Genomic DNA, 17,369 nt, shown 5'->3' on the forward strand with positions numbered 1-17,369 from the left:
CGGGCAGGTAAAGGACAGGGCTGGGAGCAGCTTCCATCTCTTCCTCTCGGCATTGGAGGGAGAATAGCCAGGCTGTTTGCTTGCTGTGAGAGGAGTTCACTGTCACCACTAAGTCTGGTGCTGAGAAATCTACTGAGACATTAAATTTGAAGAATTAGGGATTTTTAGCAAAGTTAAGATAATAAGTTGCTGAAATAGCTGAAGTAGATAGGTAAGCTCTGTTCACAGTTAACAGAAGCCGGATCTTAGATAAGATACCCCGGATTTAGTAACTCATTGCTTGTCAGCTTTATGTTTATGTAGCTGTGCTTGTAATGAAAAACAAAATGTGGTAAATAGGACATAAGATAGCTGCAGATTTCCTGCTTAAAGGACCCATGGAACACAGGAAACTATAAGTTCTACCAAGGATTAATTTGTCATGAATGCATTGAAAAGGTAGAAAGGTCAGGACGAGGAAGACTCATCTTACTTCCTCATTTTAAGTGACCCCTCCCCAGAAGAGACTCCCGACTCATTTTAAGAAACAAAGTACTCATGCTTAACAGCCTTTTTTTGCCAATTAGCATATGAAGCAGGGAATGGGAGGTGACAGGGGTATGAATATGTATTTGTATTTTGGGTATACAACACTTATGTAAATAAAAGGCTTTGTAATTACCTGTGCATTTCACAGCACATATTAGGGAGCTATCCCGTGTGCTGCCCGGCCATAATAAACATACACTTTCTAACTTTAAACTGTTCGATAGTTTTTGTCTGTCGCAGTTGGGTATCAATACTAGATCAATATCCATATTTCTTTAATAAGTCATTTTGGTGAGCCAGCCAGGAGGACTGCTTTCTCTGGCCGTGGGGCCAGCAGGGTCCAGGACCCCTCTGGGCACCCACCCGGAATTTTCTGGGAAGAGGGCTCCTGCGGTCCTGCTGACTACCCAGGGAAAGACCAGAACCTGCTGGAACTACGGACAAAAGGTATGTTTATACTTGAAAAGAGGTACCTTGGTATAGGCAGATGGTAAGACACTGAGAGACGTCTTGTGCACAATATACGCCTCTTGGGTTTGTTTGTAAAAGTTGTGACAGCTCTGCGGAGCCTGGTGTCAGTGGTTTGGTAGTCCGTGTCCCGTAGTGGGGACAGTGGCAACTGGTCTTTGTTGTGTCAGCTTGCAGTTTAAAGATGCCTTGGTAGTCTGTGTCCCGTGAGGGGGCAGCAGTGGCAGTGAAATAACCGGTTTTGTTGTGTATTAGGAGCAGTAGTGGCTCCGGTTACAGTTTGTGGTTTAAAGGTACCTTGACAATCCATAATCCGAGTGGCTAGCCCGTGTTGTGGTGCCTTAAGCGTGGTCTCCATGCTCGCCTGGGCTAGCTCAGGCACCGCGGTGTGGAAAGGTACGGACAGCTGGCCGCGCCAGCTAATCTGATCCTGTGGGGTCTTGGCTCCCACGCGACCTCGGCGGTAGGCACAGGTGGTGCAAGGCAACCATGGCAGAGATAGAAAGGTGGACTCTGATGAGCGGGTCACAAGGTTTTATCGGAGCCCCAGCGTGGGACCTCCTGACCTCCAGGTAACTGCCCAAGCAGAGCCCCCCTGGATGCTTGCCAGCACCTTTTATTTGGGGGTGGAACAAGGAGAAGAGGCAGGGGGTGAGCAAATCAGGGATCACCAGGGAGGAGTCACACTGATGAATGATATTTTCATAAACCAAACATAAATGATGGGGAGGGACCCCCTCTGGATCTGACCTATCACTCGACGCCCTTGGAAGAACTTTCTAGCTCCAGGGGAAGGCCCCGAGATGACAGGCAGACCCCAGAGGAGGGGGGAGTGGGAGATTGACATATAACGGTTGGAGGGGAGAAAAACAGGGAAAGACCATTAGGGGGAACAAACAGGAGTACATAGAACGAACCATAAATAAACAGCACGTACAATAAACCCAAAACAAATCCCACACCACTACAAGCCCGTTTTGGGACACCAAGGGTCCCATTGTGGGTCGCGGAAAATCCCGATTGCGGCTCTGCGCACGCCGGGTGTGTGTGGTGTGAACGGATCCGTGTTTTGTGGTCTCGTGGTTTTGGGTGTTTGTGTGTTCAGGTGTGGAAGAATTATTGGTGCACCGTATGTATCGTGGTCTGTGGGAGTTTGTGTAAGCGTTTTGATTTGTGTGATTTTGGGGTGTGTTAGTAACCTGAGTAAGTGTTTTTAGGAGTTTTGCAAGCTTGAAGTTGTAAAAGCCTTTTGAATTCCCCGCCTGATCAGCGGAGGGATACCTCTGTTTGAGAGGGCTGAAGGATTTAAAGTGTTTGTATTGTATCCAGATTGTGTGCTGAAGGGGAATTAGACTGTGTGTGAGCTTAAATAGTGTGTGCTTTTGGCAACAAGATTTTTCTAAAGGTTTTTTAGGTGAAAAAAGCATTTAAGGTAAAATTGTTTATTTTTTGAGCTAAAAGGAGCAAGCGGCGTAAGGAGGTTTGAAACGCGAGCCACCCCAGCAATCGCGGGGGGGGTTGGGTGTGATTTGTTTCCCTGGTAACCGCAGGGGAATCCAGGCTCTGCAGCCTCAGGCCGCGTCTCTAAACTCCCTGTAAAACCCTAAGAAGTTTTTTTTTTTGCGAGTGAGTGTTTTAGTGAAAAGAAAAAATATCTTTTTGCTTGTTTGTGAGGCTTAGAGTTGCTAGAGTGTGTGGTAATGTTTTAAAGTCCTGGTGGTGTAGTCCCTAACCACAGAGGAGTGGAGAGGCAGCGTGGGATCAGGGTTACCCCCCCCCCCCCACCTCCTTCTCACGGAGGGATTTGTGTGTGGTGTCCCGGCCGAAATCCGTAGGATTTTCGGTGAGACCTTGTTGAAACTTCTGGTGGAGTGTGTTTAGGGTCGTGAGGGACCCCTGGCTATTTTCTTTGCGAGCCTAAAACGGTTGGTGTTTGGAGTTGGGTCTCTCTGAGAAAAGGCTTTGATTGTGTGCAGAAAGCAGAGAGCCCAGAACTTATGCCCAGAGCTGGCAGAAATAGCTGAGAAATTTTTGGTGTTGAGATATGATTAAGCAGCATTCACCTGATTGGGCAGATCTGCAACTGCTACTTGATGCCTTAACAGAGACTGAGAAGCAATTAGTTTTGAAAGTGGCTGGGGATCTGGCTGAAGATGATTGTAGAACAACACAGGAGGATGTTAAAGATGTATTTCCCCTTCAAGACGCAGGTTGGGATCCTAATGATGATGAGGGGTTAGGATGGTTAAAGAGATACCAAGAGCTGATAGTAAAAGGGCTAGAAAGAGCAATCCCCAAACCCATAAATTGGTCAGCCTTATATGCTATCAAACAGGGCCCCTCTCAAACACCTTCTTAATTTCTAGATCACCTGCGAGACGCAATGCGCCAATACACCACCCTGGATCCTGGATCTGATGAAGGAACGCAGCAATTAATAAATTTATTTTTAGGACAATCCACAGGAGATATCAGGCAGAAACTCCAGAAGATCCGGGGCCCAAACAGCCGGAATTTAGAAACTTTATTAGATGAGGCCTGGAGAGTTTTTAGTAACCGGGAAGAAGGATATAAACAAGGGATGAAGAAATCAGTAGCAGTAGTAAAAGAAGGAGAAAAGGAAAAACATGGGCAAGGTCCACCAAGACAAGGACCACCCCAACTGGGAAAAGATCAATGTGCATTTTGCAAGAAATTTGGTCACTGGAAAAAACAGTGCCCAGAATTAAGAAAGGGTGATGAACATAGAAAAGGTGATCAGAAAAAGAAAAAAGTAGTTGCTCATGTAAAGGAGGACTGAGGGGGACCAGAGGGCCCTACCCTAGAAGACCCTCTGGTTATAGTCAAACTGGGGAACAAAGAAAAAGAAGTGAAATTTTTGATAGACACAGGGGCAACATTTTCAGTGTTGATTAAGACCCTAATACCTGTAACCAATGACTATGTTATGGTAAAGGGGGCAACTGGCCAGTCTGAAAGAGCTTATTTTTGCAAAACATTGAAGTATAAATTGGGAAAACAGTGGGGCATCCATCGATTTTTATACATGCCTAATGCTCCATCTGCACTTTTGGGCAGAGATTTGCTAGAGCAGCTGGAGGCAAGAATAATATTCAAAAATGGGGAAATTGGTTTGGAGGTAAAGATTCAACAATATGTAGAACTGCTAAGCTTAATGTTAATAACCAAAGAAATTGAAGTGGCAAGTGAAAAGGAAAATTTTAGGAAAATAATACATCAAGTTATTGAGAACTTTCTGCAGCTAGGACTACTGAGAGAGTGTCAATCTGATTTTAATACTCCTATTCTGCCAGTAAAGAAGCCTGATGGGTCATACAGATTAGTACAAGATTTAAGGGCTGTTAACAAGGTAACTGAGGACTTGTATCCAGTGGTTGCCAATCCCTACACCTTGTTAACCCGTTTAACACCTGAACTAACTTGGTTTACTGTTCTAGATCTAAAGGATGCTTTCTTTTGCCTCCCTCTCCATGAAGCCAGCCAGAAAATTTTTGCATTTGAGTGGGAAAGCCCTAAAACTGGAAGAAAAACTCAGCTCACATGGTGTGTGTTACCGCAGGGGTACAAGAACTCCCCCACTATATTTGGGGAGCAGCTTGCAGAGGATTTAGAATCCTGGGAACCTCCACCAGGAGAAGGACAGATACTCCAGTATGTGGATGATCTCTTAATAGCCACCCGGACCCAGGAGACATGCGTGGACTGGACAGTAAGCCTCCTAAACTTTCTAGGCCTGCAGGGGTATCGAGTATCCCAGAAGAAAGCCCAAATGGTGAGGCAAACAGTCATTTACCTGGGTTACAATGTGAGTGCTAGACAAAGGACTTTAGGGCAGGATCGCAAGGAAGCAATATGCCAGACCCCAAAACCTCAGACAGTGAAAGAACTAAGAACCTTTTTAGGCATGACAGGGTGGTGCAGACTGTGGATTTATAACTATGGGTTGCTTGTTAAACCTCTGTATGCCTTGATCACGGAAGGGAGCAGAGATCTTCAGTGGACAAAAGCTCTCCCCACAGAGGTCTCTGAAGTACCAAGCTATACTGGTAGAACAAGATGATGTTGACATTGTGGTAAGTAACATTGTGAACCCAGCTTCCTTCCTCAGCAGGAGTATGAGAGAACCAGTGATCCATGAGTGCCTGAAGACCATCCAGCCACCCAGATCTAAAGGACACCCTGCTTGAGGATGCTGAGACCTGGTTCACTGATAGAAGCAGCTATGTCATCAGTGGAAGGCATGCTGGGTATGCAGTTACCACAAGCAAAGAGGTAATAGAGTCTGGACCATTAACATCTACATGGACTCAAGGTATGCATTCAGAGTGGTTCATGCTCACAGAGCCATCTGGAAGGAAAGAGGATTGCTGAATTCACAAGGCAAGAGTATTAAACATGCACAAGAGATACTGAGGCTATTAGATGCCATACAACTACCTGAGAGAGTAGCCATAATGCACATCAAGGCACACCAAAAAGTGAGCTCTGAATTGGCAGAAGGGAATATGCTGGTGGACAGAGAGGCAAAAGATGCAGCAAAAAGTGAGGTACCTCATAAGGCTGTTGAGGCAGCATTGATTCCAGATGGAAAAGTTTCTATTGAAGGTAAGCCAGTGGACAATAAGAGAGATAAGAAACTTATCAAGGTAGAAAAGGCAAGTTATAATCAGGAGGGATGGGCTGTAACAGAAGAAGGGAAACTTGTAGTACCCTCCTATTTATTGTGGTCATTAGTGCAGAGGGAACATGAGAAAACACACTGGGGAATAGATGCCCTGTATAGCCATTTGAAAGAAAGAATCATGGCCAGGAAATTGCAGGGCACAGTGATACAAGTAACTCGTCAGTGTAGTCTTTGCCTCCGAACTAACCCTAAAAATATCCCAAAGCCTAAAGTGAGACAAATTGAGAAAGGTTGTGGACTTGGGCAATAATGGCAAATTGATTTTACAGAACTACCCAAGAAGGGAGGGTATTGTTACATATTGGTATTAACTGATACCTTTTCAGCATGGCCAGAAGCCTTTCCTGCCAGGACAGCAAAGGCCCGAGAGGTGACCAAAGCACTGTTGCAAGAAATAATACCACGATTTGGAGTTCCAGCCACCATATCCTCAGATAGGGGACCACACTTTATTCCAAAAATTGTGCAGCAAGTCACCACCTGGGAATAGACTGGGAATTGCATACCCCATACCACCCTCAATCTAGCGGCCAGGTGGAAAAGATGAACCATTTGATTAAACAACAAATTGTGAGATTGGGGAAAGAAGCAAATTTGCCCAGGCCCCAGGCTCTCCCATTGGCCTTATTGCGAATTCGGACAAAACCAAGGGCAAAAGAGAAACTAAGCCCTTTTGAAATATTGTATGGAAGGCTGTATGCAGTTCAAGGGGGAACAGCACCCATTCAAGTAGGGGAAGAAACCCTACATGGATATATGGTGGCCCTAAATAAACAACTTAGAGAAATTGAGAAATATGTGGCTGGAACTCAAAACAGAGAACTAGATGGGCCAGTACATGATGTACAACCTGGAGATTTTTTGTATGTTAAGTCTTTTGCAGAAAAACCCTTAGAACCACAGTGGGAAGGACCATTCCAGGTGCTCCTCACTACCTTCACTGCAATCAAGATCAAAGAACAGAAGGCCTGGATCCATCACTCCCAAGTGAAGAAAGCCCCAGAGGGAATTTGGAAGGTCACACCAGGCGATAACAAACTGAAACTGAAGCTCACTCGGAACAACAAATAAATGGACTAAGAGTTATTATGGACATTATGTGGAAAGTTGTAACTATTGTAGTAAATGTATCCAGGCAAACAGACAACTTCACTTGTGTGTATAGGACAAGGTTGCATCTGTCTTAGGACAGCATGCCCCATCGTAAAGATAGACAACCAAATCGTGAATGAGACTCAATTCAATTTGTGTGTTTTCAATTTTGTTAGAATTAAGGGATGTGATTTTTCCTATCAGGCACCCATATCACATCAATATATAAAGGCCAACCTAGCCACTGTGCAGAAGATACTGCCTGTGCCCATAGGAATGAATTTGACTTTAGTTGCTCAATTGTTGAAACATCATGAATTGAGAGAAATCTTTAAAGAAGTTAGAGATGGAGGGGAAAAGACATTAATTACAATACACCATGACACAGAGACCATCAAAAGGGTTTTTAAAAGGCTTGAGGAACATTTGTCTCATTAGTGGGATGTGCCGTTTAGGTGGTCACTGACAGCAAGCAGTATGCTGAATGCCTTAATCCACCCTATAGTTGTGTCGCTTATTTTGGTCAGCACAAGTTTAGTGTTATCTGTTGTAATACTTGTTTAGAATTAGAAGATGCTATGACAAGTGGCAGCTTTAACATCACTGTCAAAGGCATATGGCTTAGTCTTGAGAGACACTAGCTGTACAGCTTGGATAGATGAGGAAGACTCTGTATACTGATTAAAAGAATTTACTCATTTCAAAGAAATGGGGAATGAGACATTAATTTTGAAGAACTAAGGATTTTTAGAAAAGTTAAGATAATAAGTGTCTGAATTAGCTGAAGTAGATAGGTAAGCTTTGTTCGCAGTTAACAGAAGCCGGATCTTAGATAAGCTGTCCCGGATTTAGTAACTCATTGCTTGTCAGCTTTATGTTTATGTAGCTGTGCTTGTAATGAAAAACAAAATGTGGTAAATAGGACATAAGATAGCTGCAGATTTCCTGCTTAAAGGACCCATGGAACACAGGAAACTATAAGTTCTACCAAGGATTAATTTGTCATGAATGCATTGAAAAGGTAGAAAGGTCAGGACGAGGAAGACTCATCTTACTTCCTCATTTTAAGTGACCCCTCCCCAGAAGAGACTCCCGACTCATTTTAAGAAACAAAGTACTCATGCTTAACAGCCTTTTTTTGCCAATTAGCATATGAAGCAGGGAATGGGAGGTGACAGGGGTATGAATATGTATTTGTATTTTGGGTATACAACACTTATGTAAATAAAAGGCTTTGTAATTACCTGTGCATTTCACAGCACATATTAGGGAGCTATCCCGTGTGCTGCCCGGCCATAATAAACATATACTTTCTAACTTTAAACTGTTCGATAGTTTTTGTCTGTCGCAGTTGGGTATCGATACTAGATCAGTATCCATGTAGTAAATGGTCAAGCCCAATTTCGTAAATCAAAATACAGAATTTTATTTCGATGCTTAAATTCAGTCTCTAACAGCCACAATTGAAAGGAACAGTGTAGAACCCTGGATTTTGGCACTGGGTGAACACAGAAATGGACTCTATCGCTCCGAATCTGCCCTGTTCACGTAGTATGTCTTGAGCTGCTGGTTTATATACAGTCCTTCACTAAGGATGAGGAGCTACCCTACTCCTAGTGCCCCTTCTGCTTCATCAGGTATTCTTGTCCATGTCTCCAGTCAGTTGAATAGATTTCCTGGGGTGGAACAATGTCTTGATTGCTTGCTCTGGAGTGGTGTTTAGAGATGTAAAACTCGGCTGGAACAGATAAGATACCTATCTGGTGTTGATCGCTGCATCATTAGCAGGTTCATCTCTGGGGGGGGGGGGACACGTCTTATCTGGTCACTTCTTCTATTCACTGAGTAAACGAGTGTTCTGATGGTTTCCTGGCAGAAACCCCCCCTGTTTCTCAATCCTCCATGTCCCCCTCACATTCCGCTTTTCAAATCCCAAGTACATTTTATATTTTACAAAGTTTAATTCAGACCGAACGCGATTTAACTTTATATTACATATCACATCCATATTTCTTTAATAAGTCACTACCACCATCTGCTCATGTGCCCAGGAATTCTGAGCTCCTCGTCCTGCCCTGCTGAAACTGGGCCAGCCGTGTCCTGCCATGGCGGCTTCTTTGGCACTGCTCTTTTTGCTACACTGTGGCCCCACACCCCCCCTGCCCTGCCGGAACATCCCTCCCCTGCCTGCTGGGGACATCCTGCTGTTCCAGCTACCAGCCTGGTATTTTCCACTGTTCCAGCTTGGTGCCCTGAGAGTCCTGCAGGGGCGCCGATTTAAACTGCCTGGGGTTTTGTGAAGCAAGGCCCTCGTGGTTCCTGGTTCTATTTTGTTGTTAATGCTGTAGTTGCTGTTGTTTGTTTTGCTTTGTGATACATAGTAGTAAAGAAGTGTTATTCCTATTCCCATATCTTTGCCTGAAAGCCCCTAATTGAAAAATTAAAAATAATTTGGTGGAAGGGGGTTTACATTCTCCATTCCAAGGTGTTCTGGTTTAGGGACAAATTTGGGAGAAAACCCCTGAATGGGATCCCTCCGGGAAGCAAACCCAAATGGCCCCTCCCTCCAACCGGTCTGGTAAAAAACTTCTTTGGGGAAAAGTGGAAAAAACTATTTTACTTAACAAACAAAGTGCATACAAGTATAAAGAATGAATAATATGAAACAATAAAACCTCTCGTTCTGGAGTGAGATGGCAAATTGAGAAAGTTCTTGCCATGGGTGTAGCTCGGCTCTCTCTCAGTCTCTCATCAGTCCCAGTCCCTCTGGCGCTGCTGGAAAATGCCGAAGCCCAGGCCCCGGTGGGCTGCAGGTGCAAGCCCCCAGTGCTCCCCTGGGTTTTTCAGTACAGAGCAGGTTTAAACAGTTCCAAGAGAAGAGGAAAAAAAAACAGTTCAGGAAACTTCTCTGCCTTAGCTAGCTGAAACTAACTAAAAGCAAAAAGATCTCTGTCCTGCAGTCTCTCCAAGCCTCCGCCGAACACCCCGTCTGGAGAAGAATGTGGAGGAGTCAGGCAGTTTTCTCAAAACAAACTCTGCGCCTCTCCTTGCTCTTAGAACCAGTCTTAAAGGCACAGCACTCAATATACAGCACAAACAGAACAGACGATTGGGGATACAAGCATCATAAAGTCACCCTAGGATATTTTACAGTCGTCATCATGAATGGTTGGTGTGGCTCCCAAACTTTATCTTTACTACTTTACTGCTTTGTTCTCCCCATGCCCCTTTCTGACCTGCCCCATTTCTATCGTCACATGGGGCAGGTCTGCGCTCTCCCTTCAGTTTTTCAGGAGATTGACTTGTCCCACCCCACCCTGTTTGTTATTTTGTCCATTCTGCTGGTTGTCCCCCTGAGGGCAAACTCTGGCAATGTGTCCCTCCTGCTTGCAAAGAAAACAACGGAGCGGTGCATTGTGCTGTTTGTAAGGTGTTGCTGCAGCGACCGTCCTTCTCCACCCCTCTCCTCTCTTCTGTGGCTCTGGAACGACGGCTCTTTTTGCGCACTCCTCAACCATAATTTCCAAGGTCGGTGGTGGGTCCAGCGGCAAGGCCAATGTGATCTACTTACAATTATCATTTGCATTGGCTTGCTCTACCTCTGTCATGACTTCTAATTGAACCAACCAACTCTCCACTTGTTCAATCGCCGTCCAAAGCCTTTCTACAAAATCTATAAATTATTCTAGAGGAGAATATTTAATATTAATATAACTAAATTTGGGGTCCCTTGTAGGCATTGTAATCAAAGCTTTCTTGGCAGCTCTTTTTACATTCTCCAAAACAAGCTGTGGAATTTTCTCAGCCTGTTTTAGTGTCACAATCCAATCCCCTTCACCGCACAAATGATCAAATGTAATTTGGTTTCCATTGGCATCAAAGACACAGTCAGGAATTCTTAAAAGCTGAGGAAGAAGCTCCTTCAGAGGTTGCTTCCATTCTCTCTCCCACAGAAAGTTGTTGTAGTGCATTATTTAGGTTTATATTGTATTTCATTTTTATATTGGGTTTTGTAATGGTTTCTTCTGTACCACCATGTATCACAAGGTTTGTCCCTGCTCCTTCTCCCCGCCCATCCTCCCACACTGGAATGTAATCCAACTCTGTTCCACTCCCACCTTATCCCTGATTGGGTAGTGGCTTGTCCCTGCCTCTAGCCCCTTCCCCCTGAGTAAAAGTCCTGGGACCACGTGGAAATCTCACTGGCTCTTGGGACCGGGAAAGGGACGGGAACTGGACTGGGCTCCTGACCCTGCGGGGGCAGGAGCAGAGACTGAATAAAGCCTTGATTCCCCCCAGACCAAGGGCAGACTCTTTCCTTTTGCCATTGACGGGGACATGCTCTCTCTAAAGAAAAAGGTTTGCAGCCTCTCTGGGATCTTTTGGGACCCTGACGGGAAAATTCCTTCCGGCGTGGTTTCTCTCTCAAGCTAGCCGAGGCAAAAACAGAGCAGGGGCTCCGGGAGAGAGAGAGCCACGACAGAAGGTATTCTGTGGGAACTAGGAGACATGAAAACAACTCTTGGAGGTCGCCAGGAACCAACACATTTGAAGAGAAGGTGGCTTTAAGAAGGCTTTTAAAATATTCACTCCCTCTCCCAAACTCTTTCTGGGCTTTACAGAGTTCCTTTTTGTTTTGGTATGAAAATGGTTCCCATGTGGGATTTCGTCTTGTTCGGCTATAATGCACAGGTGCAGCAAACAGGAATGGCCCCTGCTCCGGGTTCTGGCTTCCAGGTCCATCACTTCCTGGTTCTGGACTGTGGGAACCGGAAGTAGGAAGATGGGGGGGCGGAGCTGCCCAAGACAGGGGAGGTGACAGGGGCAGGACTGAGATCGAGAGCGGCGGTACTCAAGGATGACCTGATGGGAACAGGGGGTGGAGCTGGCAGGGAAGGGGAGGTACCAAGGGAGGAGGGGTTTTTGGGTGATGTAATCAAGGGAGGAGCAAAAAGTGGAGCCAGGGGAGGGGCCAAAGCGATCAACATCAGAGGAGGGGTGGTACCCAAGGGATAGGAGGGGTCGGGTGACTGAAAGGGGTTGGACAAGGAAAGAGAAGGGTTGTGGGAAGAAGGAGCACATGGTTGGGACCCTGCCATGTGGCCCCCCCATCCTCTGCCCCTTGGGGGCCATTTTGGGTAGACAAAGAAACCGGGGGTTAGTACAGTTTAGTTTTTTAGTTATAGAAGAATGTAAAATAATTCTCCAGGTCAGGACCTGGGAATTTCTTTGGAAGAGACAGCAACCTATCAGAGAGTTAGTTAGAATATTGGCGTCTGTTCTAACCACTAAAATTGTTGGCTGCGACTTTGGGAAGTACCATATAAAACCCCGTGAATTTCCTGTAGGTGGGTCCTTTTTCTTTTTTCCTTTAGCCAGAGAGAGACAGGTAACATCGAGTTGGGCCTGCTGCTCCCCCCTTTTGGGGGAGAGCTGGCTTGAGGCCTGGCCGGATTCCATCGGCTCCCAGGTGAAGGGGGGGGGAAGGAGAGGTTGCTGTTTTGCAACAGCTACTTTCTTCAGACTTCTCTGGAGCAGGGAGAGCTCTCTGCTGGGCCCCTGATAAGAGCTATGAGCACCATTTAGGCCGAAGCCACCCCGATTTACACCGAGGGGTGAGCTGAGAAGGCATTTATGATCCTGCTTGGTTTTTTGTAATTCCGGACTGCCTGAGTGCTCCAATCTCTGATGTTTCTGTGAGTTCTTCCTCCCTCACCAGCGCAGCCTTGAACATATAACACCATGAGCTACAAAGAGAGAGACAAAGACTCCGAGCAGATTTAACTCTTTCTTAGCAACTTGAAGCTTCCAAAGCTTAGCCCTTCTCTAAGAAAGTAAGAAAAGACAGAGTGAACATAAAGAACAACAGCATGAAGTCAGTAGAGCAAAAGTGAAAAGACTATTAAGACAGAGGGTTAAAGAGTTAGTTGTTCTATTCTTACATGAGCCATGGAATTAAACTCTATATTTAGATCATTCCTTTAAATCATGGGAAAGATAAGCATTTGGGGAGATGATTGTTTTAATTTGTATGTGGATTCGAGCAAAGGTGTTTGTGATAAACTAAGTAATATCCTATAAGATGCTTGAACAAAGATAAAGATAAGAAGCCCCCTGCGCCAGTAAAGAAGTGAGAAGATATCTCTGTACCTTGAGGTGAAAAATCCTTTGCTTTGGAGTTATTCATCTTTAAAAAGTGACACCCCAGTATGCAAAAGTCTAAGACCCATGACCCATAAGCAGCTTAGGGACCTGCTGATGGGAGGAGTCACAAAGGCTGGTTTCTCCAGGCGGTTGTTTTTGTGACAGTTTAAAACCCACAAGAGAACTGTTCTAAGTTGTCAATGGGATCCAAGACTCTGAGAGACTCTTCCCCTAAAGAATTGATGAAAGACTATTGTCAGATGGTGAAACTGACTGAAAATTACAAGTTTTGTCTCTTTATGTTGTTTTGCAAGAAAGTTAACACTTCGTAAGGGGAGGGAAGAGTGTTTTTGAAGTTTCATTCTGTTTTAGTTTTTTTCCAGCTTTCTTTTTTCTAATCTTTTAGTGTATGTTAATAAAACTATTTGTTAATTTTAAAGTTAAGCCTGCTTTGTTTTTCTCCTAGTCTCTCTCCCACAAAAAGAGTAAGTACCAAGACCAAAATTTAGTAAACTTGAAACCACTACACTGCCCCACCGGGCCGGGTGTGCTCCGTGCCGCCGCTGCGTGCTCGGCGCCTGCAGAGCCGCCGCACAGTCCAGTGCCATGGCCCGCGAGGAGGTGGCGGCAGGCGAGGGCGGCGAGCTGCTGCTGGAGATCGTAAGCTCCCCTCTCAACCTGAGCCTGCTGGGCCTCTGTCTATTCCTGCTCTACCAGATCCTGCAGGGCGAGCGGCCCGCGGCACCCCCGGGCAAGGCGGACCCGCCTCTGCCGCCCAAGATGAAGCGCCGCGACTTCACGCTGGAGCAGCCCTTCGACGGCGTGAGTGACCCGCGCATTCTCATGGCCGTCAACGGCAGTTTTTGACGTGACCCGCGCCAGGAAGTTCTACGGGCCCGGGGGGGGGCTGCGTACTCCGCTCGTTGTGCCCAGGGCCACCGGCTGGGGGGAGCGCGGGGCGGGTCAGGGCCAGTGCTGGCCAGGAGCGCCTTCCTTCAGCGGGGATCAGCGCTCCTGCCTGACCCCATCACGGCCCTGGTGCCGATGCGGAGGTTTGGAAAGGATTCAAGGCTTGCTTGCAGCCGGGAAGGCTGCGCAACCCTGCAGCGCTGGGAGAGCTGTGTGCCGGTGAGCCGGCGGGCAGGGTGACTGCTGCTGCTCAGACTCCGGAGTCGGGCCCCGGTGTTGTAGAAACTCCGGCTTTGCCAGTTTACATTGTTTCATTATTCTCAGTGTTTTCCCATGGCAGACTACACGTACCATAAGGGGTTGGGTGGCTTTGTCGGCCTGGGTTGCCTTTGCCTGATGGCAGGCAGCAGAAGCAAAGTGTTCTCAGTGTTGACACTCCATTCCCAACTTTTAGTGGGTATCACTCCATTGCATAATATTTATACTAAGTACTTGGCAATTTAGATTAAACCAGCTTTCTACCAGGAGCATAGTTCAAATGTGCAAAGATTGAATAACCTATACTCGTAGAGCAGCCAGTGATGAGGTGGATGGGAGTATGTGCACCCAGGTGAAAGAGTTTTATCACCTCCACGAGGGCAGGGAGGTTTATTTTTATCAGAGGCTGCCTGATAAAACAGCTCACTGAGGCTTGCTGATTTTTACCAGGATCTGCCTGGCATAACCATTCCTGAGCTGTCTAGACAGCCTGGTAGCTGCAGTAGTGAGCTGCCAGTGCTACTTAGAGACAAGGAGAAAAATGCAGGAGACACCATGTTTTTTGAAGCATTATGTTACTACTTTTGGGCCAAACACAGATGAGACTGTCGCTGAATGATGCCAGGCTGTAACTTTGCATTCTGCAGCAGTCAGGATGATATGTACAGCGAGTTAGATGTGCAGCTTTGTATTTGTGCAAACTAAAACCCACTTGACATAAGGTCCAAGCCTTAGATGCTGTCTTCCTTGATGACAGTAAAAGCTGCCTGTTGCATCTGATTTGGTAATTGCTGAATGGTTCACCACAATGTCTGGCTAGTTTGATTTTCATTTTAATGGAAAAGTAAGATTCTTTTGATTAATTTAGGAAAAAGCACACTCTGGAAGTTGGCATGTGCTCTACAATAACCAGACTTCACATCTAACTTCTTTAAGCTCCTTTTAGAAGAACTTTGAATGTCTAGTTGAACATGCAGTATCTCAATTTTGGGCTTGTCATGCAAGCAAGTTAATCATTAATGAAGTTTAGCAAGAGTTTATCTTGATGTCTCTGATCTGCTGTGAGTTGCATGTTTTGATCATTTCAGTTCATCTTGCATTTTGTTTCTGTAGATGTTTCCTCCAACTTGATAATTTCTAGTAGCTCCACTATATTTTCTGTCAAGCCATCCTTTCATCTCAAGTCAGGAGTATCTGTTAGAAAACTTTCATTTCACCCCAGACATAGAAATCCTTCATCTGTTCCTTATTCTAGGGATGTGTGTCCCAGTCTGTATGCTTATCATTACCTGTTTATATGTGCCATGCACCATTGTGTGGTTCGCTGTCCTGATGTTTCAGCAAACCTCAGTATCTTTCTCCATGGTTTTGTTTCTTGTCCTCTTCCTCTGTTTTCTCTTATTACCTATTAGAATAAAACTTTAAAGCATTTCAGAAGCTTGAGGCATCTGATGCATGGCTCAGGGTAGAAACTCATCATCTATTTTAGTTTGGGGACTCTGATCCACAAAGATAACATAGCATTCATTACCTCTGCAATAATGCTGCTTATGTTTTTATTTTAAAGAGGGCCCATATGGGATCTTTGCTGGAAGAGATGCATCCCGAGGTCTTGCCACTTTCTGCCTGGATAAGGAGGCACTGAGGGATAAGTATGATGACCTCTCTGATCTCAACGCTACACAGCAAGAGACTTTGAGGGACTGGGAGTCACAATTCACTTGTAAGCAATTTTAAACCTATTTACAAAGAAGTAGTTAACTGGTAATAGGGGAAGCAATAGTTAAAAGGCTGTAACCAGCTGGAAGCATCATATGTATATAAATGATGGAAATTGCATACACTGATAACTAGTACAGTGGAAATAAAACACGTTTTCTTTTAAATCTAGTGTTGAAAGGTTTACTATAACCAGCTACAATGGAGTTTTCTCCACATGATGTCATTAGAAATTTCAGTCCTGACCTGATGTGTCCTGACTATTTTGGCCCTCTTCCTGTTTTAAGCCTGTTAATCATGCCACACTGAATGGCTGTTTTATTTTGCTAACAAGCTTGTCACAGAAACCAGAATTATGCTATCAAATATCTGACTTGAAGTAGTGTTAAAATCTACCTTTACAAGTGTTGAGCATCAGGACTGACAGTGAAGTCCACTCTTTTTATTACTGTGTTCCTATTAAATATGGCAAATAGCTGCTTTAAATTGTTATAACAACATTGCTAGTCTGAAATACCTGTAATCGGGGGCTTCTTTTGCTTTGTTGAAGTTGACAGAGAGGCAACATAGTATAGCTCTCAGTCCTTACATGTATATGATTTTGGCATTTTTACATCCTCAAAAGGAGATATAAAATAAATCAGAGGCTTAATCACATAATTGGATAACAGATCCATCTTTATCTTTGGGAGAAAGGATCTGCCTTCTGTCCTATTGAATATTTTTAATACACATTACAAAAACTAAAACCCCCTCCAAGTTGTGCATATGTGTGCATATATGTATGTGTGTGTTTAATATATGTAAATAGTCTAAAAATGCCTTTGGTTGAAAAACCAGCTTTGGCATTGGCAAGAGAAATAACCTAGGATTCTGTTTCTTTGGCTGGGTGAGTCCATCAGTTTGTGTTTATTCATCCTTTGGTTTGGGCAATAAGATGAGAGTTACATTCACGTCACGTAATTCTTATGACAACAGTAATAGTAGTTCAGGTAGTAGTAGTAGTTGATTTTAGCTTTTCTCCTTTCCCTCAGTATTTGGAACAAGTTGCTCAGAGCTTTTTTAATTAAAATATAGTCATTCTGTTCATTCATAATACAGTTGGAGGAGTTTTAAAAGGTGTCTCTTCAGGGCAGAAAAATTACTTGAATTTTTTTTCCCCAGTTAAGTATGATCATGTTGGTAAGCTGCTGAAGGAGGGGAAGGAACCCACTGTGTACTATGATGAAGATGAAAAAGGTGCCCAGAATGCAAAGAAAGAGTAGATATTGCAGTGAGGAACAATCTACTTTTGAACCATAAAGGATCATTTGTAACATTCCACTTCTGTTTCACAAGGTGCAGCAGCAGCAGCAAGGCTTACAAAAGGTCCAGAGGTACAGTGAATGGTTTCTTTTCAAAGATTTCCTTTTCAAATTCAGTCGGAAGCTTCTGAAGGTCTTTAATCTGTCTTCCTTTAAACCCACATAATAAGAAGTATGCATAACAAATGTCTGTGCAAAAGTAAACTGCAATTTTGGCAATAAAGGACTATTTTTCTGCTATC

General features: G+C 44.7%; 1 protein-coding gene across 1 annotated transcript; it reads left to right on the forward strand.

The window, feature by feature from the left end:
• Positions 1-11,440: 11,440 nt before the first annotated feature.
• LOC120765001 (membrane-associated progesterone receptor component 1-like) lies at positions 11,441-17,088 on the forward strand. Its single transcript, XM_040089177.1, is given in 5 exon segments — positions 11,441-11,568; positions 13,522-13,794; positions 13,796-13,848; positions 15,672-15,827; positions 16,988-17,088. Coding segments are annotated over 5 exon segments (711 nt in total).
• The last annotated feature ends 281 nt before the right edge of the window (positions 17,089-17,369 follow it).

The sequence above is a fragment of the Hirundo rustica genome, chromosome W, assembly GCF_015227805.2.
Source record: "Hirundo rustica isolate bHirRus1 chromosome W, bHirRus1.pri.v3, whole genome shotgun sequence".
Taxonomy (NCBI): Eukaryota; Metazoa; Chordata; class Aves; order Passeriformes; family Hirundinidae; genus Hirundo; species Hirundo rustica.